We start from the raw sequence: 19,869 nt of genomic DNA, 5'->3' as shown, positions 1-19,869 counted from the left end.
TGAGGAGCAGTCTCTGGAAATAGAAGCACTTGGGAGTAGGATTGGAGAAGGGGTTTTGGGATGAGGGACTTTAGGGAAGGGTTTCTAGGGATAGAGGAGTTTGGGGTGGAGAGTTTGGGAGGACAGAGGAACTTTGGGGAGAGGTTTGGTAGAAGGGCTTAGGGCAGGGGTGGGCAAGACAGCCTCCAGGGGCCAGATCCAGCCCACCAAGCAAGTTGATTCAGCCCTTGGCCACCTAGCTGCTCCTCCGCCCCAAGCCAATCGAGACCTGGGGAGGGGCATGCAGCACCAGAGGGAACCACCAACTATTCAAAACAGCTGGTGATTCTCTCTAGGCACTGGGGGAGGCAGGGGCAAACATTTCACGCACTCTCCCCACCCCCAGGCCAATCAGGGTCTGTGGGGAGAAGAGCACAGGAAGCCCCCTGGCTCCGTCCCTTCTGGGGCATCCTGAAACCACTTCAGAAATTTGTGAAGTGGCCCCCCTTCAAAAATTATTGCCCACCTCTGTCTTAGGAGGATGAAGGGACTTGGGTGGTTGGAGAGGAGTTTATTTATGGGGGAGTGAAGGAGGTTGGGAGGAGGATTTGGGAGGTAGGGAAAGGGGTGGAGGGTGGAAAGGTTTGGGGACAGTGGGAGTAGTTATAGGGTGGATGGCATTTGGGGAAGGGTTGACAGAAAATGGGGCAGGAGCTAATTAGAGGGAGAGAGGATGAGAAATAAAGTGTGATCACATAATAGGAGTTGAGGGACTCAGCATACTAGGCAGGGATGGCAAAATGAACAGGCGTTTAATAAATATTTCTGTCCTGTATTTGTAAAGAAACTGCATGGCATATTCGTATCTTACAACGTTAAATATTTTCTATTTCAGAATTAAATGTAGTTGTTGATAAAGAGCATTTACTAAACCTAGGGCTTGTCTGCACTTGAAAAGCTACAACGGCTCAGTTCCAGCACTTCAATGTAGATACTTCTGCAACAAGAGCGGTTCTCCCATGACTCTGCTAAACCACTTCTCTCAGGACATAGTAGCCAGGTTGATTGAAGAAGCTTTCCATTGATTTAGCAATGGTCTACACCAGGTGTTAGGTCCACTCAATTTCGTCACTGAGGGGTGTGGATTTTTCACATCTCGGTGTGACATAGCTGGGTTGACTGAACTTTGTGTAGGCCTAACCTTAAACTTTGTAAATCTGTAGGACTGGAGCTTGTCTACACTACAGACTTTGATCAGCACAACTGATGTTGGCATAAAGCTGCCATAGTAAAGCACCTGTGTTCATGCATATTTGGCTTCTTGTCTTAGCACTGCATATACTCACCAGGAGTGCCTGTGTTGATGTACCGTGCAGTGCACTGTGGGAAGGTATCCCTGATACTATTCAACACACCATCTTTTGGAAAGATTTGGGAATGAATTGTGTGGCAAATATGAGCTGTGCAGAGGAGGAAGGGGTTAACTTCCAGACATGCAACTGTCTCTATCCCATAATGTCATCTATATCCCGTGTTTTTCATGCCTTTTTTAAAAATCCCACAAGCCCACATAGCTCTCATTGCTGTCTGCCATCTCTGACGGATGTGTGGACTCTCCATTATTGGCATAAGCATTACAAGCACGTGAAACATGAGCTTTCTCTATTTGCAGAGCTGTAAGAAGACCTGCATGAGCAGGGAACATGATGAGTTCTTGGAGGACACATTTATGTGGGACATAGAAAGAAACCATTCAAGGTTGTTGATGGCATTCCCAGAACAGCTGCTGTTGGTGGAGTGCTGCTTCTGGGCCTGAGAAACAAGCACTGACTGATGGGGTTGCATTGTAACGCAGACTTGGTTGAGATGGTGAACATTGGCTGTAGAGCTTTTGAATATGCAAGGTTCCATTTCTAGATCTGTATATCAAGCTCACCACAGACACCAAAATGAGAGTTGCATTGAGAAGCTAGTGGCAATTGCCCTGTGGAAACTCTCAGATCCGGATTGTTACCAATCATTGGGAAATCATTTTGGAGATGGAAACTCCACAGTGGGATTTATTGCTATGCAAGCTTGCAGGGCCATCAGTCATCTGCTATTCAGGACTGTGACTTTTGGCAAGGTGCAAGAACATAGTGGATGGATTTTCTGCAGTGGAATTCCCAATTTGTGGTGGAGCAACAGATAGCACACACAGCTTAATTTTGGTACCAAACCACCTTGCCACAGAGTATATCAACAGATATACATTTTTATGGTTATGCAAGCTTTGCATTGGTGAATTGCTGGGGATGCTTCACTGACATCAGTTTTGGCTGGTCAGGGAAGGTACATGATGCTTGTATCTTTAAGAACACAGAACTGTTCCAAAATCTAAGAAACAGGGTCTTCCTTGCTCAACTATCAAATTAACTATGGTGATGTTGAAATGCCTCTAGACATCTTGGAGGACCTGGCTTATCCCTTTTCCCAGTTGATGAAGCTGTAAATCAACCCCCTCCATAGCACCAAAAAAGCATCAACGACCAGCTCAGTGCAGAATGATAGATGAATATGTTTTTGGTAGACTGAAGAGATGCTGGTGGTGTTTACTTATGGGATTGGATCTCAGAGAGGAAAATAAAATCCTAATGCCTGCTGAGTCCTGCTTACCTGTGAAGCAAAGTGGGGAAATTGCAGCTAGGGTGGATGAAGGAGGTGGAATGGATGTCTGCTGAGTTTGAACAGCTAAAAACAAGGTCTTATGAGAAAAGCTCAACGCAGATCTGTGCAGCTCTGGGAGGCTTTGAAAGAACACATTTATGGTAAGGCACAGTAATGCATTGTGTTGTATTGTGCGCTACCTGGCCCTGCTGTTCTGGAGCTTGTTGGGAATTATATTGTGTACAGTTATGAATATAATGCTGCAAATGCACTTATGAATTTTTGATGCTTGCTGTACATTTAGGATTATTACACTGGTCATATGAATTGTGTCATGCTGTACAGTAACAAGTGGGTGCTTTCAGAACTGCTAGGCACTATTAGCACATGCTGTGAACTAGTAATGATTAATTTCCAAATAATAGACTTTTATTCAGTAACAAGACCGGTGCAAAGAAAAGTCTGTGCAATTTAAAAACAAATACATTAAAAACTAAGTACAATAAAACTCAAATTGTCCAGCATCCAGTGGTCCGGCACTCCTGATAGTCCAGCACCAACTGGAACCTGGAAGTGTGCCGGCCAGCTGGACAATTGGAGCTGCTCTGCCCCCGGCTTCCCGAAGTCCGCCACTGCGCAGTTCCCTGCCAACCGCCCCCCAGACCCGTCATAGGCCCCGTTCCGGTACTCTGGCATATCTGATAATACGGCACCCCTGGATCCTAAAGGTGCTGGATTATCGGAAGTTTATTGTACATTAATGGAGTGGACCTTAACAAAGGGAACAAACATTCGCGTCCATTTAACTTACACATATAGCAATCGTGGCTTTAACAGGTCAGGGACTATGATTGTCTTTAGTGTCCCACAGAGTAGAATGGTAGGGGTAGAGATGTTGACCCCTGCAATTGGTTTAAGGAGATCCTATAATAAAGATCTCCAATGGATTGCTATGGGAGGCGAGCCTATGATTGTTGAACCTGTAAATCCACAAGCATCTGTGTTTGGTACCAGAAAAGCCCCTTTACGTCCTGATGCTTTTCTCTTTCTTTTTCCTGCTGAGATTCCTGGTCCTTTCTCATGTCTGCTCTTTCCTTCTACAGACTGTTTGCAGTGTTCATTGTGCTCAAAATCTGATACAGTACAGGCTTGCAGGATTGCACTGAACATGTTATCTATCCTGAGTCATATTTTTTCTCATCTGATTCCCCTTCCTGCAGGTATGGAAGGGGAACCACTTAAGGCTGCAACAATAGCAGCTGCACATAAAACACACAGGTACCATAGTCAATATACTCACAATGGAAAGAAAAAGTTAAGATTCAGAGCTCCCTTCCCTTGCTACCCTAAAGACTTAAACAGGACATGCTTATTGACTCTTCAGCTTCAGAGTGCCTGCACATGACCTCACTGACAGCATCAGTTGTGATGAGTATGACCTACCATGAATTCCCTCCTCATTTTTTCAATATCTTTATTAATGACCCGGATGAGGGGATGGATTGCACGCTCAGTGGCTACGTCTGGACTGGCATGATTTTCCGGAAATGCTTTTAACGGAAAAGTTTTCCGTTAAAAGCATTTGCGGAAAAGAGTGTCTAGATTGGTACAGACGCTTTTCCGCAAAAGCACTTTTTGTGGAAAAGCATCCATGGCCAATCTAGATGTGCTTTTGCGCAAAAAAGCCCCGATCGCCATTTTCATGATCGGGGCTTTTTTGTGCAAAACAAATCTGAGCTGTCTACACTGTCCCTTTTGTGCAAAAGTTTTGCGCAAAAGGGACTTTTGCCCGAATGGGAGCAGCATAGTATTTCCGCAAAAAGCACTGATTTCTTACAGTAGGAAGTCAGTGCTTTTGCGGAAATTCAAGCAGCCAGTGTAGACAGCTGGCAAGTTTTTCCAGAAAAGTGGCTGATTTTCCGGAAAAACTGGCCAGTCTAGACACACCAGCAAGTTTGCGGATGACACTAAGCTAGGAGGAGAGGTAGATACGTTTGAGAGCAGAGATAGGGTCCAGACTGACTCAGACAAATTGGAGGATTGGGCCACAAGAAATCTGATGAGGTTCAACAAGGACAAGCGCAGAGTCCTGCCCTTGGGACGGAAGAATCCCAAGCATAGTTACAAGCTGGGGACCAACCGGTTAAGTAGCAGTTCTGCAGAAAAGGACCTGGGGGTTACAGTGGATGAGAAGCTGGATATGAGTCAACAGCATGCCCTTGTAGCCAAGAAGGCTAATGGCATATTAGGTTGCATTAAGAGGAGCATTGCCAGCAGATCCAGGGATGTCATTATTCCCCTTTATTCGGCTTTGGTGAGGCCACATCTGGAGTATTGTGTCCAGTTCTGGGCCCCCCACTACAAAAAGGATGTGGACGCATTGGAGAGCGTCCAGCGGAGGGCAACCAAAATGATTAGGGGGCTGGAGCATATGACTTATGAGAAGAGGCTGAGGGAGTTGGGTCTGTTTAGTCTGCAGAAGAGAAGAGTGAGGGGGGATTTGATAGCAGCCTTCAACTTCCTGAAGAGAGGTTCCAAAGAGGATGGAGAGAGGCTGTTCTCAGTAGTGACAGATGGCAGAACAAGGAGCAATGGTCTCAAGTTGTGGCGGGAGAGGTCCAGGTTGGATATTAGGAAAAACTATTTCACTAGGAGGGTGGTGAAGCACTGGAATGGGTTACCTAGGGAAGTAGTGGAGTCTCTATCCCTAGAGGTGTTTAAGTCTCGGCTTGACAAAGCCCTGGCCAGGTTGATTTAGTTGGGATTGGTCCTGCCTAGAGCAGGGGGCTGGACTTGATGACCTTCTGAGGTCTCTTCCAGCTCTATGGTTCTATGATTCTATGATTTCCCTCATTCTGTTGCATGCAACTATGAGTACTGAGAAATGGCACTGAAGATTGGCAACATTTTCCACAGGTAGTGGTGGTATTTTAACTGATATCTCACTCATGGTGACAATGGCACAAAAAATACAGCTATTACGGCATCCTATAGCTGCCTAGTCTGTGTACTGCAACGATGCCTGCTGAAGTTACATGAGAACGGCCGTACTGTGTCAGACCAAAGGTCCATCTAGCCCAGTAGCCTGTCTGCCAACAGTGGCCAGCACCAGGTGCCCCAGAGAGGGTGAACCAAAGACAATGATCAGTGATTTGTCTCTTGCCATCCTTCTCCAGCCTCTGACAAACAGGGACACCACTACTATCCCCTGGCTAATAGCCAGGGGAAATTATCTAGCTACTCTTTAAACTCTGTTATAGTCCTAGGCTTCACAGCCTCCTCTGGCAAGGAGTTCCACAGGTTGACTACACGCTGTGTGAAGAAGAACTTTCTTTTATTAGTCCTAAACCTGCTACCTATTAAAGTTAAGTTACAGCTAACTAACATGGAAAAGGGCCCTACCTTGGAGGAAGAAATAATGCTGCCATCCCTAGAAATCTTCAGGAAAATTGCAGAGTACCTCGATGAATGTTTCATCAAAGGCTCTCAGGAGAATTCAAGGAACCACCCGTGTATACACAGGCAAGAGGGGGCCATGCCGAGCAGTTTGCTTAGTTGAATGACTGAAAAGCAGATAACACTACATCTCTGTTTTACAGCTACCGCTTCTAGTATGAGTACTTAAAGGAAAAGTCAATAGCTAATTCCAGTTTGGGGACATCAGGGTCCACAAGTTTTTTTGGAAGTCAAATACTGATTATTCTCCCTCTAACCCTGCTTTCCATTTTCACAGCACAAGCTGAGAGTTACACCAGCAAAATCATTGCACGTGGCATGCTGTGGGTAATAAAAAGTTGTATTATCCATCAAGATAATGTACACTTTGGTAACATCATTTCTGAAATGCCCAGTTCTTTGGCTGTGGCTGGCCCCATTTTTCACTGAGATATCCACTTGTTAACTCAGTTGTGAATTTGCTGACCTTGATTACTCAGGCTCTGACTGTACTAACCAACTCCACTTTGAATTCAGTGCTGGAAGCATTTTTCATTGGACTCTTCTCTTTCCCCTTTAGATTTATAGTAAAATCCACAACAATCCTGGGAAGAACATTTATTTAGTTTAGAATGAAATCTGATCTCCACTTTAACAGCTTGGAAGCAGCCAAGCTACATTTCTGCAGCAAGGAACAGTTATGGAACTGACAATGCCTCTTCCCAGGGACTAGCAGGACACCAGAACATTCTTGGAAAAATTTGAATTGCAGAGTAGTGTCCCGAATGATCCAGGTGTCTCCCAAAGGCCAGAAGAGTTCACAGGAACTTGTCATGGTATCTTACATCATTTTACGATTATTTCCCCCAACTCCTTGGAAGTGTCAAAGGGAAGTATATTTCCTGGACAAATACTATTAAGCTGTGCTCTCATTAGTTTACTGCAGGATTACTCATAAGTTGGCATGGAAACTTTTGCAGATAAAAGATGTTAAATTTTGTGTGGTTTTTTTTAAATGAAGAATAATAAGATTTTGGAAATAGATGTATGAAAAATAGTAATGCTAGCATTGGTTTTCCTTGCCTGAGTATTGCTCTTTAATTGTTTTATTATTAACAAAAAAGTTATCTTGGGAAAGAGGAGTCCATGATATTTCATGACAAAGTTACAGAGAAGAAAAGACCTGTACAGAGTGTGCCTTCTGTTTTGGCACAGCTCTGTAGCAGGCTAGCCAATTCAGGAAAATATCTTGTTTCTTTAAATAAGGGAAAACTGATATCAAATAACATGTTTGTTTAGGGCTGTATCCAACCCCAAAACAAGTGTTATTTATTTAATATCAGAGGGGTAGCCGTGTTAGTCTGAATCTGCAAAAGCAACGAGAAGTCCTGTGGCACCTTATAGACTAACAGATTTATTGGAGCATAAGCTTTTGTGGGCAAAGACCCACTTTGTCAGATTACTATTTATTTAATAGTAATTTTTATAATAATGTGTGGTATCATTAATGCCACAACTATTATAGTTATTATAATAACGTGCATTAATAGCCACTCCTTTCTGTTTTACAGCAGTTTTCACCAGGTAATAATGTTGCTTTTATTCACATAGATCCTTATGTTGAATATCAAATGTTTACAGTTTCTCCCTCAGATACAATCTACTAGTATAAATATCTTCTCCATTAAGATCAATTAACATCCAACACTCAAAATCCATGTCAAGGTGAGATCTATGCAGACATAGAGTTCTCAACCCATTGACCCACAGTTGTGCTATATTAGAAGCAGAATAATGATCTGACATTTAAATTGGTTCTTTCTTCTTCCTACCCCACAGAGATCTTTGTAGCCAAGGGTCCCAAATAGATTACAGGCTTAAACAGATACACAAGCTCTTCTCAAGGATCAGTTCACCCAAAACTGATACACATCTGGTTTGGGGTGAAAGGCAGCAGCTGTCGGACAATGCATACTAATAGTGCAAAACAGTTTTGGAGAGGAAGTGAAGGGGAACACTGTATCCAACTGCAGAGGCATTTAGGAAGGCAGGATGTAATTTGGCCAGGACATCTGGGTTAATATCCATAAAGCTATGAAAAGCATCAGAATCTTTAATGTTCATGAGTGGTCTGGACCTTCATGTATAATAGAAAATATAAATATACTATAATATATTATACAACTTTATTTGTAATCTCTCCCAGCTGGAGGATTCTGGCTGTGGTACAATAAATAAACTGAGAACAGCAATTAATAAACTTAAGGGCATTCGCTAATCTTCATTGCTTTAGGAATGACCAATTTCTTAGGAGTTGGGGAAGCCTGGGTGATCTTTGTACTATGAAAGCGATTGGTGAGAACAGTTTATTTTGGCTCTTCTGGGCAAGGTTAGTTAGGTTACTGTGAAAATGTGAAAAAGTCTGTAAGGAAAAACTGAAACTGCAGACGATTCTAGAGATTTTAAACCAAAACACTGCAGAAAAGATTACCTTCTGCATTCAGCTCACAATCACAAAGTCTGCAGACCAACTCATAATATTTGGGGCAGGCTTCATGAATAGAGATAAGACCCTTTCAAACTACAGGGACTCCCAATTTTATCTGATAGAGAGCAAAAAATAAAATCTCCAATGATCCCAATTAGATGTATATCGATTTAATGATGTTTGGGAAAAATCGTGAACTTTTTATAATTTATTACAAACAGATTATGTGCCTATGTCTGTGACATTTCATGCATTTTTTCTAGAGTTCATGCCTTTTGACCTTTTATTATAGCAATGCTTTGGTATTCCCAAATGCCCAGCACTGCTGTTGACCTGTGCAGAAATAGGGAATGGTTGTAGCTGCCAAGTTTTGTGTAGTTCCATGTGAGATACTTTATGCAAATAATTTAACTATTTTGTGTATAACCTTTAGCTGTAAAAAACTGGGTAGATTTAGTGTTAGTGAAATGCGTTGATGTAGCCTTCTGTTTAGCTACAGTGGAGCATAAGGGCAAGCTTTTCACAAACGCTGCCCATCTAGCATGCCTCACCCTGGTCTTGGGGAAGGGCAAAGAACTTTCCTGCATGGATGGGAGGGGATAGTTCTTAAAAGGAAGTCTTATTTGTATTCTTGGACAAGAAAATACCTACATGAAGGTGGAATGGAGTTTGAAAATGGCGTTTGAGAACACAGATTAGTAAATTAAGGGTAAAATATAACTAAAGGGATATTATAATTATCCCTAGATGAAGCATAATAAATCCACAAAATTCATAGTGAACATTATACTTGAAAGAAATCAAAACATGTCAAGATAGAAACTTTGTATTCAGTGACCTCACTCCCTTTGCCTTTCTAATGTAAGAAATGCACAATTAAGGCCTGGTTTTTATATAGCTACATCTCTCAGAGAAATCCACAAGCCTTAGAGACAACTATACTGATCAAACTTCCAGTGCAGACCAGCATTTGATCAAGGGAAGAATACTTCCATGGACCTAACTACTGCCTCTTGCGGAGGTGGATTACCTACAGTGATGGAAGGACTTCTCCTGTCAGCATTAGATAGTATTTACACTGAAGTACTCACTGCAGCATTTTAAGTGAAGATAAATCCTAAGGAACTCAAACAGCATTAACTCTGCCCTGTGCGTGTTCTGGTGGCTGAGCAGACAGACGGACGGACCGGGCTTTCTTGGGGGGGGAGGGGGCTGGGTCACCTCGTGCCCCCCCTGGAATTTCTTCACACACACACCCCTCCGGGGGGCATGCCCCCTAGTTTGGGAACCCAAAGGGTCTGGAGAACAATGATAACAGAAAACTAAACTTCCCAACTCAGTCAACAAGAAATCAAAGAGCAAAAAGAAGGTAGTGATACAGGGATAAAGCAGGAAATAAGAAGTAGTCACAGGCAGTGAGACCAAATCTGGAGTGCTGGACACAGGTCAGGGCTCCATATAGCGAAGTGGATATTGAAGATTACTCTTGTTTCCAGTAGCACTCATGTTATCTAGGCACACCCCAAAAAGGCCCCAACAGGGGCACTGAAGGTGCTAAAAATCTCAGCGGAACATGCACGATTCAAGGTTAGAGGAAGGAGGTTGTATTCACTAGAAGACAAGAGGGTTTGACTGAGGGATATCCATTTTTGAAAGATGGCTGGAATGCATTCGTCAGGGTAACAGGCAGAGAAAGAAAAGGGCATAAACTGAAGCTAAGGAGTGTGTAAGTACTAGCTGCCAAAATCTGTTTAATGAGCAGTAAAATGTGTTTCTTTCTGGTGCTTGTCTCTGAGAACTGATTAATTCAAATATTTAAACACAACATAATCAAATCTTGAAAGAAACCACTTGAGTCACCATTCACATTTCATTTCAGTCAATCATATCCCTTATTTTATATTTACATTTTGTTGCCCATGATAGAAACCCAATTGCTAATCGAGGATCATTTGGATATCACTGCCAAGGCCCACATTACCAATTTACCAGGAGGCAGGTATTTTACATATATATTATTTTATAACTAAAAAGTAAACACTGCAATATTTGTCTTTTTATCATCCTCAGTAAATTAACGGAAATTTCTAAGTTCAACTGCAATGGAAAAATGAAACAGTCCTTAGAAGCGAAAAGCCAACATGAAGTTTGGCCTAATAGAATTTGTAGTGTCCATGAATATACGTCCAGGCTTTGTTTTTGCAATTCATATCTAGGAATGAAGCTTCAAACCTGGAAAATTATCAACCGATACAAAACACAGCTGTCTGCTTAATGGACATATCCCCAGTGTTGCTTTCTCTTCACTTGGTCCTCAGTGAATAGTTTATATGTCAATGTATTGGTTCAGATATTCAAAACCTGCCATGCAAATGGCCCTGACTGCCAAGAAATCACCTCTGTGCCCACAGTGATGACCTCCCACAGCAGTTGCTTTCCACAAAAACAATCGAACTGTTAACCGATAGTAGGAAGCTCATGACTGTTTGAGACAGACCTTTCACAAGAGCCAGACCTACACTGTGAAACTCAGATCTGCAAGAGAGAATAGGGCGAGGCTTGGTGTGATTCTTCAGAACTAAGATCTCCTACAAGAAAGTTGTCCCAATGTAATTAAGCTTCAGAGGGTAGCCAAGTTAGTCTGTACAGGATAAACTTAAAAAACAACAAATGGTCTGGCAGCACTTTATAGACTAACAAAACACATAGATGGGATCATGAGCTTTTGTGGGCACAGCCCACTTCTTCAGATGACCGAAGCTTCCTCCCACTCTACCCTCGCCCTGAGAGGAGCACGCGGCACTTCAAAGTGCTACGCGCTACTCACAGGGCAGGAGGAGGCTTTGCACGCTCCCCCAGGCCAATCAAGGCCTGGGGATGGGGGAGCTGCGTAAAGCTTTCTTCACTCTGCCCCTGCCCTGCGCAACCATGCACTCCTCGCAGGGTGGGGAGGGGGGAAGGGCGGAGGAAACTTTCCATGCTCCTCCCGCCCCCATGCCAATTTGGGGGTGGGGAAATGTGTGACATCTCTTCATGCCCTGCGAGGAGTCCGTAGTACTTGGAAGTGTAGCATGCTCCTCGCAGGATGGGAGGAAGTTTCACATGCTCCCCCACCCCCAGGCCGCAATTGGGATCCGGCCCACAGAGGCCCTTTTACCCACCCCTGCCTAAGAGAAACTGGAGAGTGTCCAAAGCTGCACTTAATCCCCATATTAACCATTAGAGCACTCTTTTGGGACTTTTCTTCTAGACCTTCTTAACCATAAAATGCTTTCTGTCTGTCCCAATTCTCAGCTTTAGTTATGGAGCAAGTTGGAAATTTATTTGTATTTAGAATTTTTACATCCAAAATCCAATCTAAACCTCTCAATTCAAGCCTTTACTGCATTTGAAAAGGGGAAGGAAAATCCCCCAAAGAGGTCCTTTGAACAGGGAAAGTGGAAACTTATAAATAAGATCCCAGTAAAAACAGATGCTATGGCTACCGATTTATGGCTGTGCAGGACTTCAGAACAGTCCCAATGTCAACAGAACTTCAGATATGTAATATCAGCTGTTTGCTCTTCACAGCCCATGAGCTGCGTGGCCAGGCCAAATGTCACATCACTAATTTTCATCTGAAAATTGCGTTTCCTGGCCTAAATTGAAGGTTCTAATTATTACTCACCTGAATTATTTCTAATATGAAATTCAGCAACTATTTAATAGTTCACAGAAACAGGATACAGCAGACCAGAAGCAAAAGAGAATCAGTAGAGGATTTTAAGGAGGTGGATATTTTGCTTCTCTTTCAATTTATTACATGTTTTAACCTTGTCTTTAGACCTTAAATTTGTTCTTGTGTTAGACCACCTGTGATATACTAGCTGAAGGTTCTACAGAGATAATGTTGCCATGTGTTTTATGGTATATATTGTTTTTTCAAAAGCTTCAGGGGGTAGCTTGCACCTTAAACAAAACCCTTTAAAACCAACCCAAACCAGCAGGGGGCACCATTACAATGCATGCAGGACACTGGACACCGTCCGTACTTTTAATTCCCCTACCTATCTAGATGTCATGTAACAAAAATTAGATTCACACTGGTTCTTCCCATATTGGCCCAAACTCACCATTCCTCCCTTGATTTATCCAGAACCCTAAAAAGGCTCACTTCTCACCTGGGCCATACCTATACTAGGAAAGTATTTCAAAATTACTAAATTCAGCTTAACTCCCAATTTAACAAATTCAAACTAGCATGTCCACAGTACGGGGAAGCCTCAAAATTAGTCCAGGACAGGCTTCGTTAATGTGGACTTGCTACCTTGGACTTAGAGCCCCAGGAAGCACTGAGAAGTAATTAGTTCGAAATAGCGGCACCAGAGCATCTACGCTACCATTATTTTGACATAACTATTTCAGAATTGGCTTTACTCCTGATGAAAAGCAAAAGTACAGATTTTGAATTCCACAACCCGTTATTTCCAAAAAACAGGCTTGGTAGTGTGGATGATTTGCTTATAAATTTGACCTTGGAGAGGGTGTTATTTCAAAATAACACTATAGACCTACTGTAGACCAGGGCCTGGAGAACATACAGATTATGGTAGACCTCTGTTTTTGTGAATAGATTTGCACAAAAAGATGAGTCTTTCACTGTGTTCTAAAAATGGCAAGACACCAATTCTTGTGTCTCCCATGTAATGCTTACACAAATGTAACAATATATATTTCAAAACTAAGTGGGTTGCTAACTGTGGCGAATGATGTCCTTTCTCTGAGTTGGCTTGAAAATTAACTGAAAAAGATACAACCACATACCTAACATCATAATCAAAGAGGCTGACAAAGGGGGTGCTGTAATCATCATGAACAAAACAGATTATGAACAGGAGGCGACCAGACAACTCACCAACACCAGATTCTACAAGCCTCTCTCCTGTCATCCCACTAAAGAATACCAAAAAAACCCTGAAACAACTACTCATGAAGCTCCCTGATGCTGCTCAAGACCAAATTTACACCCCGCCTCCTCCCCCCAATCCCTGACCAGGAGTTTTCTATCTGCTGCCCAAGATACACAAACCTGGAAATCCCGGATGACCCATCATCTCAAGCATTGGCATGCCTACAATAGGGTTATCTGGCTATATTGACTCTCTCCTTAGACCCTATGCTATCAGCACTCCTAGCTATCTTCAAGACACCACCAATTTCCTGAAGAAACTACAAAACATCACCAATCTCCCTGAAAACACCATCCTTGCCACCATGGACATCGAAGCTCTTTACACCAACATTCCACATAAAGACGGATTACAGGCTATCAGGAACACCATCCCCGATGACAGCACTGCACACCTGGTTACAGAGCTCTACAACTTTGTCCTCACCCACAACTACTTCTGATTCGGAGACAATTTGTATCTTTAAGTCAGTGGTACAGCCACGGGCACCCACATGGCACCACAATATGCCAATGTCTTATGGTTGAGCTTGAACAATGTTTCCTCAGCTCTCTTGCCTTCTATCACTTTTGCTCTACTTACTCTACATTGATAACATCTTCATCATATGGACCCATGGGAAAGAGACCCTTGAAGAATTTCATAGGGACTTCAGCAACTTCCATCCCATCAACCTCAGCCTGGATTAGTCCATACAAGCAATCTATTCCTTGACACTACAGTACAGTTAAATGATGGACAAATGTCTACCACCCTATAGTGGAAACCTACCGACCACTACACTTAGTTCATGACTCCAGCTTCCATCCCAGACGCATTTCTCAATCTATTGTTTATAGCCACGCCTTAAGATACAACCAGATTTGCTCCAATCCCACAGACAAACACCTACAGATCTATATAGAGCATTCATAAAACTGAAATACCCACCCAGAAAAGTGAAAAAAAAAAAACAGCTCAATAGAGCCAAAAAAGTACCCAGACATGAACTACCTCAAGACAGGCCTGTGACAGGGTGAATGTATTCCATACTGTAGGGCAGGGAGTTGCCCTGGCCAAACTGGCCAGAAAAGCCCCAACTCCACAGCCCTGCTGGGCATGCTCCCAGAGGGGTCAGGATATAAAAGCCCAGGGAGCTACTCATATGGGGCTGACCACCAGAGGAGAAGGATCACGGTCCAGAGCTCCTGCGCAGCCCCTGGAACAGCCGCATCCGCCTGAAGGACAGCAGCTGCAACTGCAGCCACCAGGGAAGCAACTGCAGCTGCCCCAGCAGCCCCTAGAGCAGCAGCTGCAGCTGCAATCCCAGACACCCCAGGAGCAACAGCCACATCCCCAGCGACAGCCCTGACCCAGGAGGCCGACTACCAGGGTGCGACCTGCCAAGCAACACCCGGGGAGTGGAGTGACTCATCGGGAGTGGTAGGAAGTGGCCCAGGGTGGAGGATTGTCCCCGGGAGCTCAGCACGTATCAGTAGGAATCCCCACCAAGCAGGCAGTGGAACTCACCTCTGCCTAGAGGGCCCTGGGCTGTGACCCGGTAGAGTGGGAGGTCCTGGGTCCCCCTACCTTCTGTGGCGTTTTAGGTGCTGTTTGTAATTATTAGAACTGGGAGCATTGGCTGTTGGGAGTCTGGAAGCACAGGAAACAGGAAGGAGGGGAAAGAAGATTAGTCTGGGCTAAGTGAGAGCTACAGGGGGATGCAGCAGCTTTGTAAAGTGATTCCACTTTTGGTAAATAAAGTCCTGTTGAAGTTTGTTAGTACCTTGCTTGCATGATACAACACTTTGGCAACAAGGATGGATCTTTCGTCTCTGAACCCACCCGCACCCTTTCTGCAAAGCCCAGGTGAGCCTCCAATTGCTTTTACTGCCTGGGATTCATATGTTTGGGTATGTCTACACTACCCTCCTAGTTCGAACTAGCGGGGTAATGTAGGCATACCGCACTTGCAAATGAAGCCCGGGATTTGAATTTCCCGGGCTTCATTTGCATAAGCGGGGAGCCGCCATTTTTAAAACCCCGCTGGTTCGAACCCCGTGCAGCGCGGCTACACGGGGCTCGAACTAGGTAGTTCGAACTAGGCTTCCTACTCCGAACTACCGGTACACCTTGGTACTAGGTAGTTCCACGAGGTGTACCAGTAGTTCGGAATAGGAAGCCTAGTCCGAACTACCTAGTTCGAGCCCCGTGTAGCCGCGCTGCACGGGGTTCGAACCAGCAGGGTTTTAAAAATGGCAGCTCCCCGCTTATGCAAATGAAGCCCGGGAAATTCAAATCCCGGGCTTCATTTGCAAGTGCGGTATGCCTACATTACCCTCCTAGTTCGAACTAGGAGGGTAGTGTAGACATACCCTTTGAGACTTATCTGCTTAGAGTCAATGCTACAGAAATTTCTGAACTCTGCTAATCCACTGCCTTGGAGGAAAAGGGCAGCATATATTTTACACTTTTCCCCTTGCAGATGATAAATACGAGACTGCACTCACTGCATTAAAGAACTTTTTTGTGCCAAAAGTGAATGTAGTAGCTACTCGCTACAGATTTTGCCAGCGTGAGCAGAAACCAGGGGAGACTATAATGCAGCATGTTGCTTCTCTGAGGAGTCTGATTGTAACTTGTGACTTTGGGAATATGGCAGATGAGATGATTAGAGACCAGCTCATTGAGAGAACAACCATGCTTCATGTAAGAGAACGCTTGCTTCTAGAACCACAACTCACACTGGAAAAAGCAATAACCATTGCTACCCAGACTGAGTCAGCTATAGCAGAAGCCAAAATTATGAGCATGGATACGGGAGGCCCAGTTCAGGCCGTGACTCCTTGGCAAAAAAGTCCACTATCACTGCAGACAAACAATTACAAGGAGAAAACTAATGAAAAACGACGGAATCAGCAAATTCAAAGCATAGCAAAAGCATGCTTTCACTGTGGATCCCCACAACACCTCGCAAGCTACACAAGATGTCCTGCAAAAGTAGCTCAGTGTAATCACTGCAAAAAGATTGGGCATTTTGCTAAGGTATGCCACAGTAGCCAGTCCAGTCAACAGGTGCATGCAGTTACAATACCAGATGTTACCGTGCTGAGTGTGGACAAAATCACTATTGCACATATTCCAGAACAGATAAGGTGCACTGTAAATGTTTCTGTCACATCTTCAGGCAAATCACATCCTATTCAGCTAATGTTGGACACCGGCTCAGCAGTATCTATACTATCTGATTCCATCTATTTGCATTATTTTAAAGATGTGCCTCTTACTGAATCCAAACTTCCTTGGTGTGCTATTTGAAAAACCAAATTCCAGTATGTGGCTCCCTGCCAGCAACAGTGACTTTTGGTGATTGCTGTGTAACTGCAGGGTTCTACATTGTCCACAAAGGCACTCCTGTCCTTGGCAGAGATTTATTGGCTGCTTTAAACCTCAGGGTAGTTAATGGACGAATTGATCTTCCTCAGCAAAGCACTCTTGCAGTACACACACCAGTTTCAACTGGGACCCAAGACCAGGTTGAGGAGAAACTTGGCTGTGGTTATGGGTTTGTGCACAAAGTTAAAATGCAACACAATGTGATGCCTGTATGACAGAAGTTACGGCGCTTACCATTTTCAGTCAGCGAAGCTGTTTCAGAGGAACTTAAAAAACTTGTAAAAAAGGACATTATTGAAGAGATTGACTCATTGGAATGGGTTTCACCTATAGTGGTGACAGAGAAGAAGGACGGAGGCATTTGCCTTTGTGTGGACTTAAGGGAGCCAAATAAAGCTATTGTGATTGACAGCCACCCACTGCCTCACATAGAAGAAGTATTTGCAGAACTCTGTGGAGCAAAGATGTTTTCTACTCTTGATTTGCAGAGCGCATACCACCAGGTTATGTTGCATGAAGACAGCAGAGACCACACAGCATTTATTACACATGAGGGACTACTTTGTTTTAAACGTGTTCCATATGGTCTTGCATCTGCCCCAAGTGCCTTCCAAAAAATTTCATTGATTCTGAAGAATCAACATGGAGTTCAGTGCTATCTGGATGATATTACTGTGTTTGGAAATACTTCTGAGGAGCACGAGAATAACGTGCAGTCTGTACTAAACACAGCAGGCCTCAAGCTCAACTTGTCTACATGCAAATTTAGACAAACAGAACTCTCCTTTCTGGGGCATACAGTTTCACTGGCTGAACTAAAACCTGATCCAGATCATATCCTAGCAATTTCAAAGGCTCCTCCTCCAACAGATTTGCAAAACTTACGTTCCTTCCTGGGTCTTACCTACTGGTATGCAAAGTTAATTCCCAATTATGCTTCTGTCATTGAACCATTACGAGAATTACTACGGAGAAGTTCAACCGTGGTGTGGACAGTGGATGCACAAGCCAGTTTGAAACTATGAAAGACTTGATTGTACATAGTCCAGTACTTGCACTATTCAGTCCTGCATTGCCCACAATTGTGACTACTGATGCTTCTGATTATGGACTTCAGGCTGTCCTCACTCAACTTCATGAGGACAACACAGAGAGGACTGTTGCATTTGCTTCAAGGACACTGAGTGATGCTGAGAGAAAATATTCTACAGTTGAAAAGGAAGCACTTGCTTGTGTCTGCACTACAGAAAAATGGAGAACTTACCTGTGGGGCCGCACATTCAAGTTGCGAACAGACCACAGCCCTTTGACAACATTGCTAACCACGAAAGGACTAGGAAGGGCAGGAAATCGTATTGCTAGATAGTCTGCAAGACTACTGTCTTTCAATTATGAACTGGAATATAAGCCTGGAAACCAAAATGTGATAGCTGATTGCCTTTCTCACCTGTCTTCACCAGATGGTTCACTGGAGGATGAGGATGAAGTAGTTGCGCTTATTACAAGAACTCTTACTGCGATTACAAGAGAGCAATTCCAAGCTGCTTGTTTAGCATGTCCAATCCAACAAGCGCTATGGGAATTTCTGACAAAGAGATGGCCCAGTAACCCTAAAAACCTTGACCCAGTTTTGCTTCCTTATTTTAGAGTTTGGGATGATGGCTTGATGGCTCTTTCTTTGCTTGATGGCTGTGTGCTATGAGGTACACACTGGCTACTTATGCCAGAAGAATTACAGTCAAAACTCATACACCTGGCAGAGGATACTCATCAAGGAATTGTCAGAACCAAACAACAACTATGAGATCTGTATTGGTGGCCAGGGATAGACTCCCAAACTGAAGCAATTATAAAATCCTGTGTCACTTGCCAAATGCATGATAAGACCAGGGCCGGACAGAGGCATGGGCGAGCCGGGCAGCTGCCCAGGGCACCAACCGATGGGGGGCGCCTGATGGCAGCTGTAAGGGGTGCATGGCATCCCTTACAGCTGCCATCAGGCACCGTGTGCCTGGCTCCCGCGGTGACAGCCAGCAGTGCCCTTCCCCCCACCGCCGCGGGGCCCTACACAGCCCGGCGCATGTGCCAGCAGCAACAGCTGGGCCGGACTGGGCCGCACTTGCGCCGTGTGCCCCAGGGGCAGGCCTGCGCACCCTAGCAGGGTGGGCTCACTCCCTGAGGGCGGGCTCGCACATGCGTCATGTGCACGGAGGTGGCATCATATGACCATGCCCGGGACGCCAGAGTGCCTCGGGCCGGCCCTGGATAAGACAGCAGTGACATTTACCCCGTCATTACAGCCTGTTCCTCTTCCTGATTCTGCATGGGAAAAAGTTGTGATTGACATCGTAGGACCCTTTGATACTGCTCCAATTGACTGTCGTTATGCCATCATTCTAATAGACTATTTCAGTAAATGGCCTGAAATAGCGTTTACATCATAAATCTCTTCTGCTGCAGTAATCAAGTTCCTCTCTACAGTTTTTAGCAGGGAAGGTAACCCCAAAGAACTGGTTTCTGATAATGGTAGTCAATTTACTTCCCTGGAATTTGAAACTTTTCTAGAAGAGAGGAACATTTTACATAGAAGATCATCCCTGTTTTACCCTCAAGCCAATGGGGAAATCGAAAGGTTTAACAGAAGCTTGAAAGAGAGTTTGCAAATGGCTAAACTGGAAGGGCGATTGTGGATAATCTTCACTACTGATTTCTTGCAAGCATACAGGGCTACACGACATGGCACAACGCAAAGATCACCTGCAGAGATACTGCATGGAAAACAGATGAATACTAAACTGAACATTGCTGGAGTGTTAAAGTCAAGACCTGATGCACCAAAAGAGGATGATGTGAGAAAAACAGTTGAACAGAACCAAGAAAAGTATAAGGCTTTCATAGACAAATGGCAGGGTGCTAAGGAACCGAAGTCTGAGTGTGGTTCCTTCGTTAGAGTAAGAAAACCTGGAATTCTACACAAAGGGGACCATAAATTCACAT

General features: G+C 44.1%; 1 protein-coding gene across 1 annotated transcript in view; it reads left to right on the top strand.

The window, feature by feature from the left end:
- The first annotated feature begins 643 nt into the window (after positions 1 to 643).
- The window catches only part of AP3M2 (adaptor related protein complex 3 subunit mu 2), a 45,715-nt gene continuing 26,489 nt past the window's right edge, over positions 644 to 19,869 (top strand). The window contains exon 1 of the mRNA XM_075915722.1: positions 644 to 2,786. Coding sequence (XP_075771837.1) covers positions 2,671 to 2,786 — 116 coding nt within the window. The 5' untranslated portion in view covers positions 644 to 2,670. The remainder of the gene's footprint in view (positions 2,787 to 19,869) is intronic.

The sequence above is a fragment of the Pelodiscus sinensis genome, unplaced genomic scaffold, assembly GCF_049634645.1.
Source record: "Pelodiscus sinensis isolate JC-2024 unplaced genomic scaffold, ASM4963464v1 ctg75, whole genome shotgun sequence".
In the NCBI taxonomy this organism is placed as follows: domain Eukaryota; kingdom Metazoa; phylum Chordata; order Testudines; family Trionychidae; genus Pelodiscus; species Pelodiscus sinensis.
Note: the sequence above shows the minus strand (reverse complement) of the source record. Positions and strands in the feature narration are given on the sequence as shown.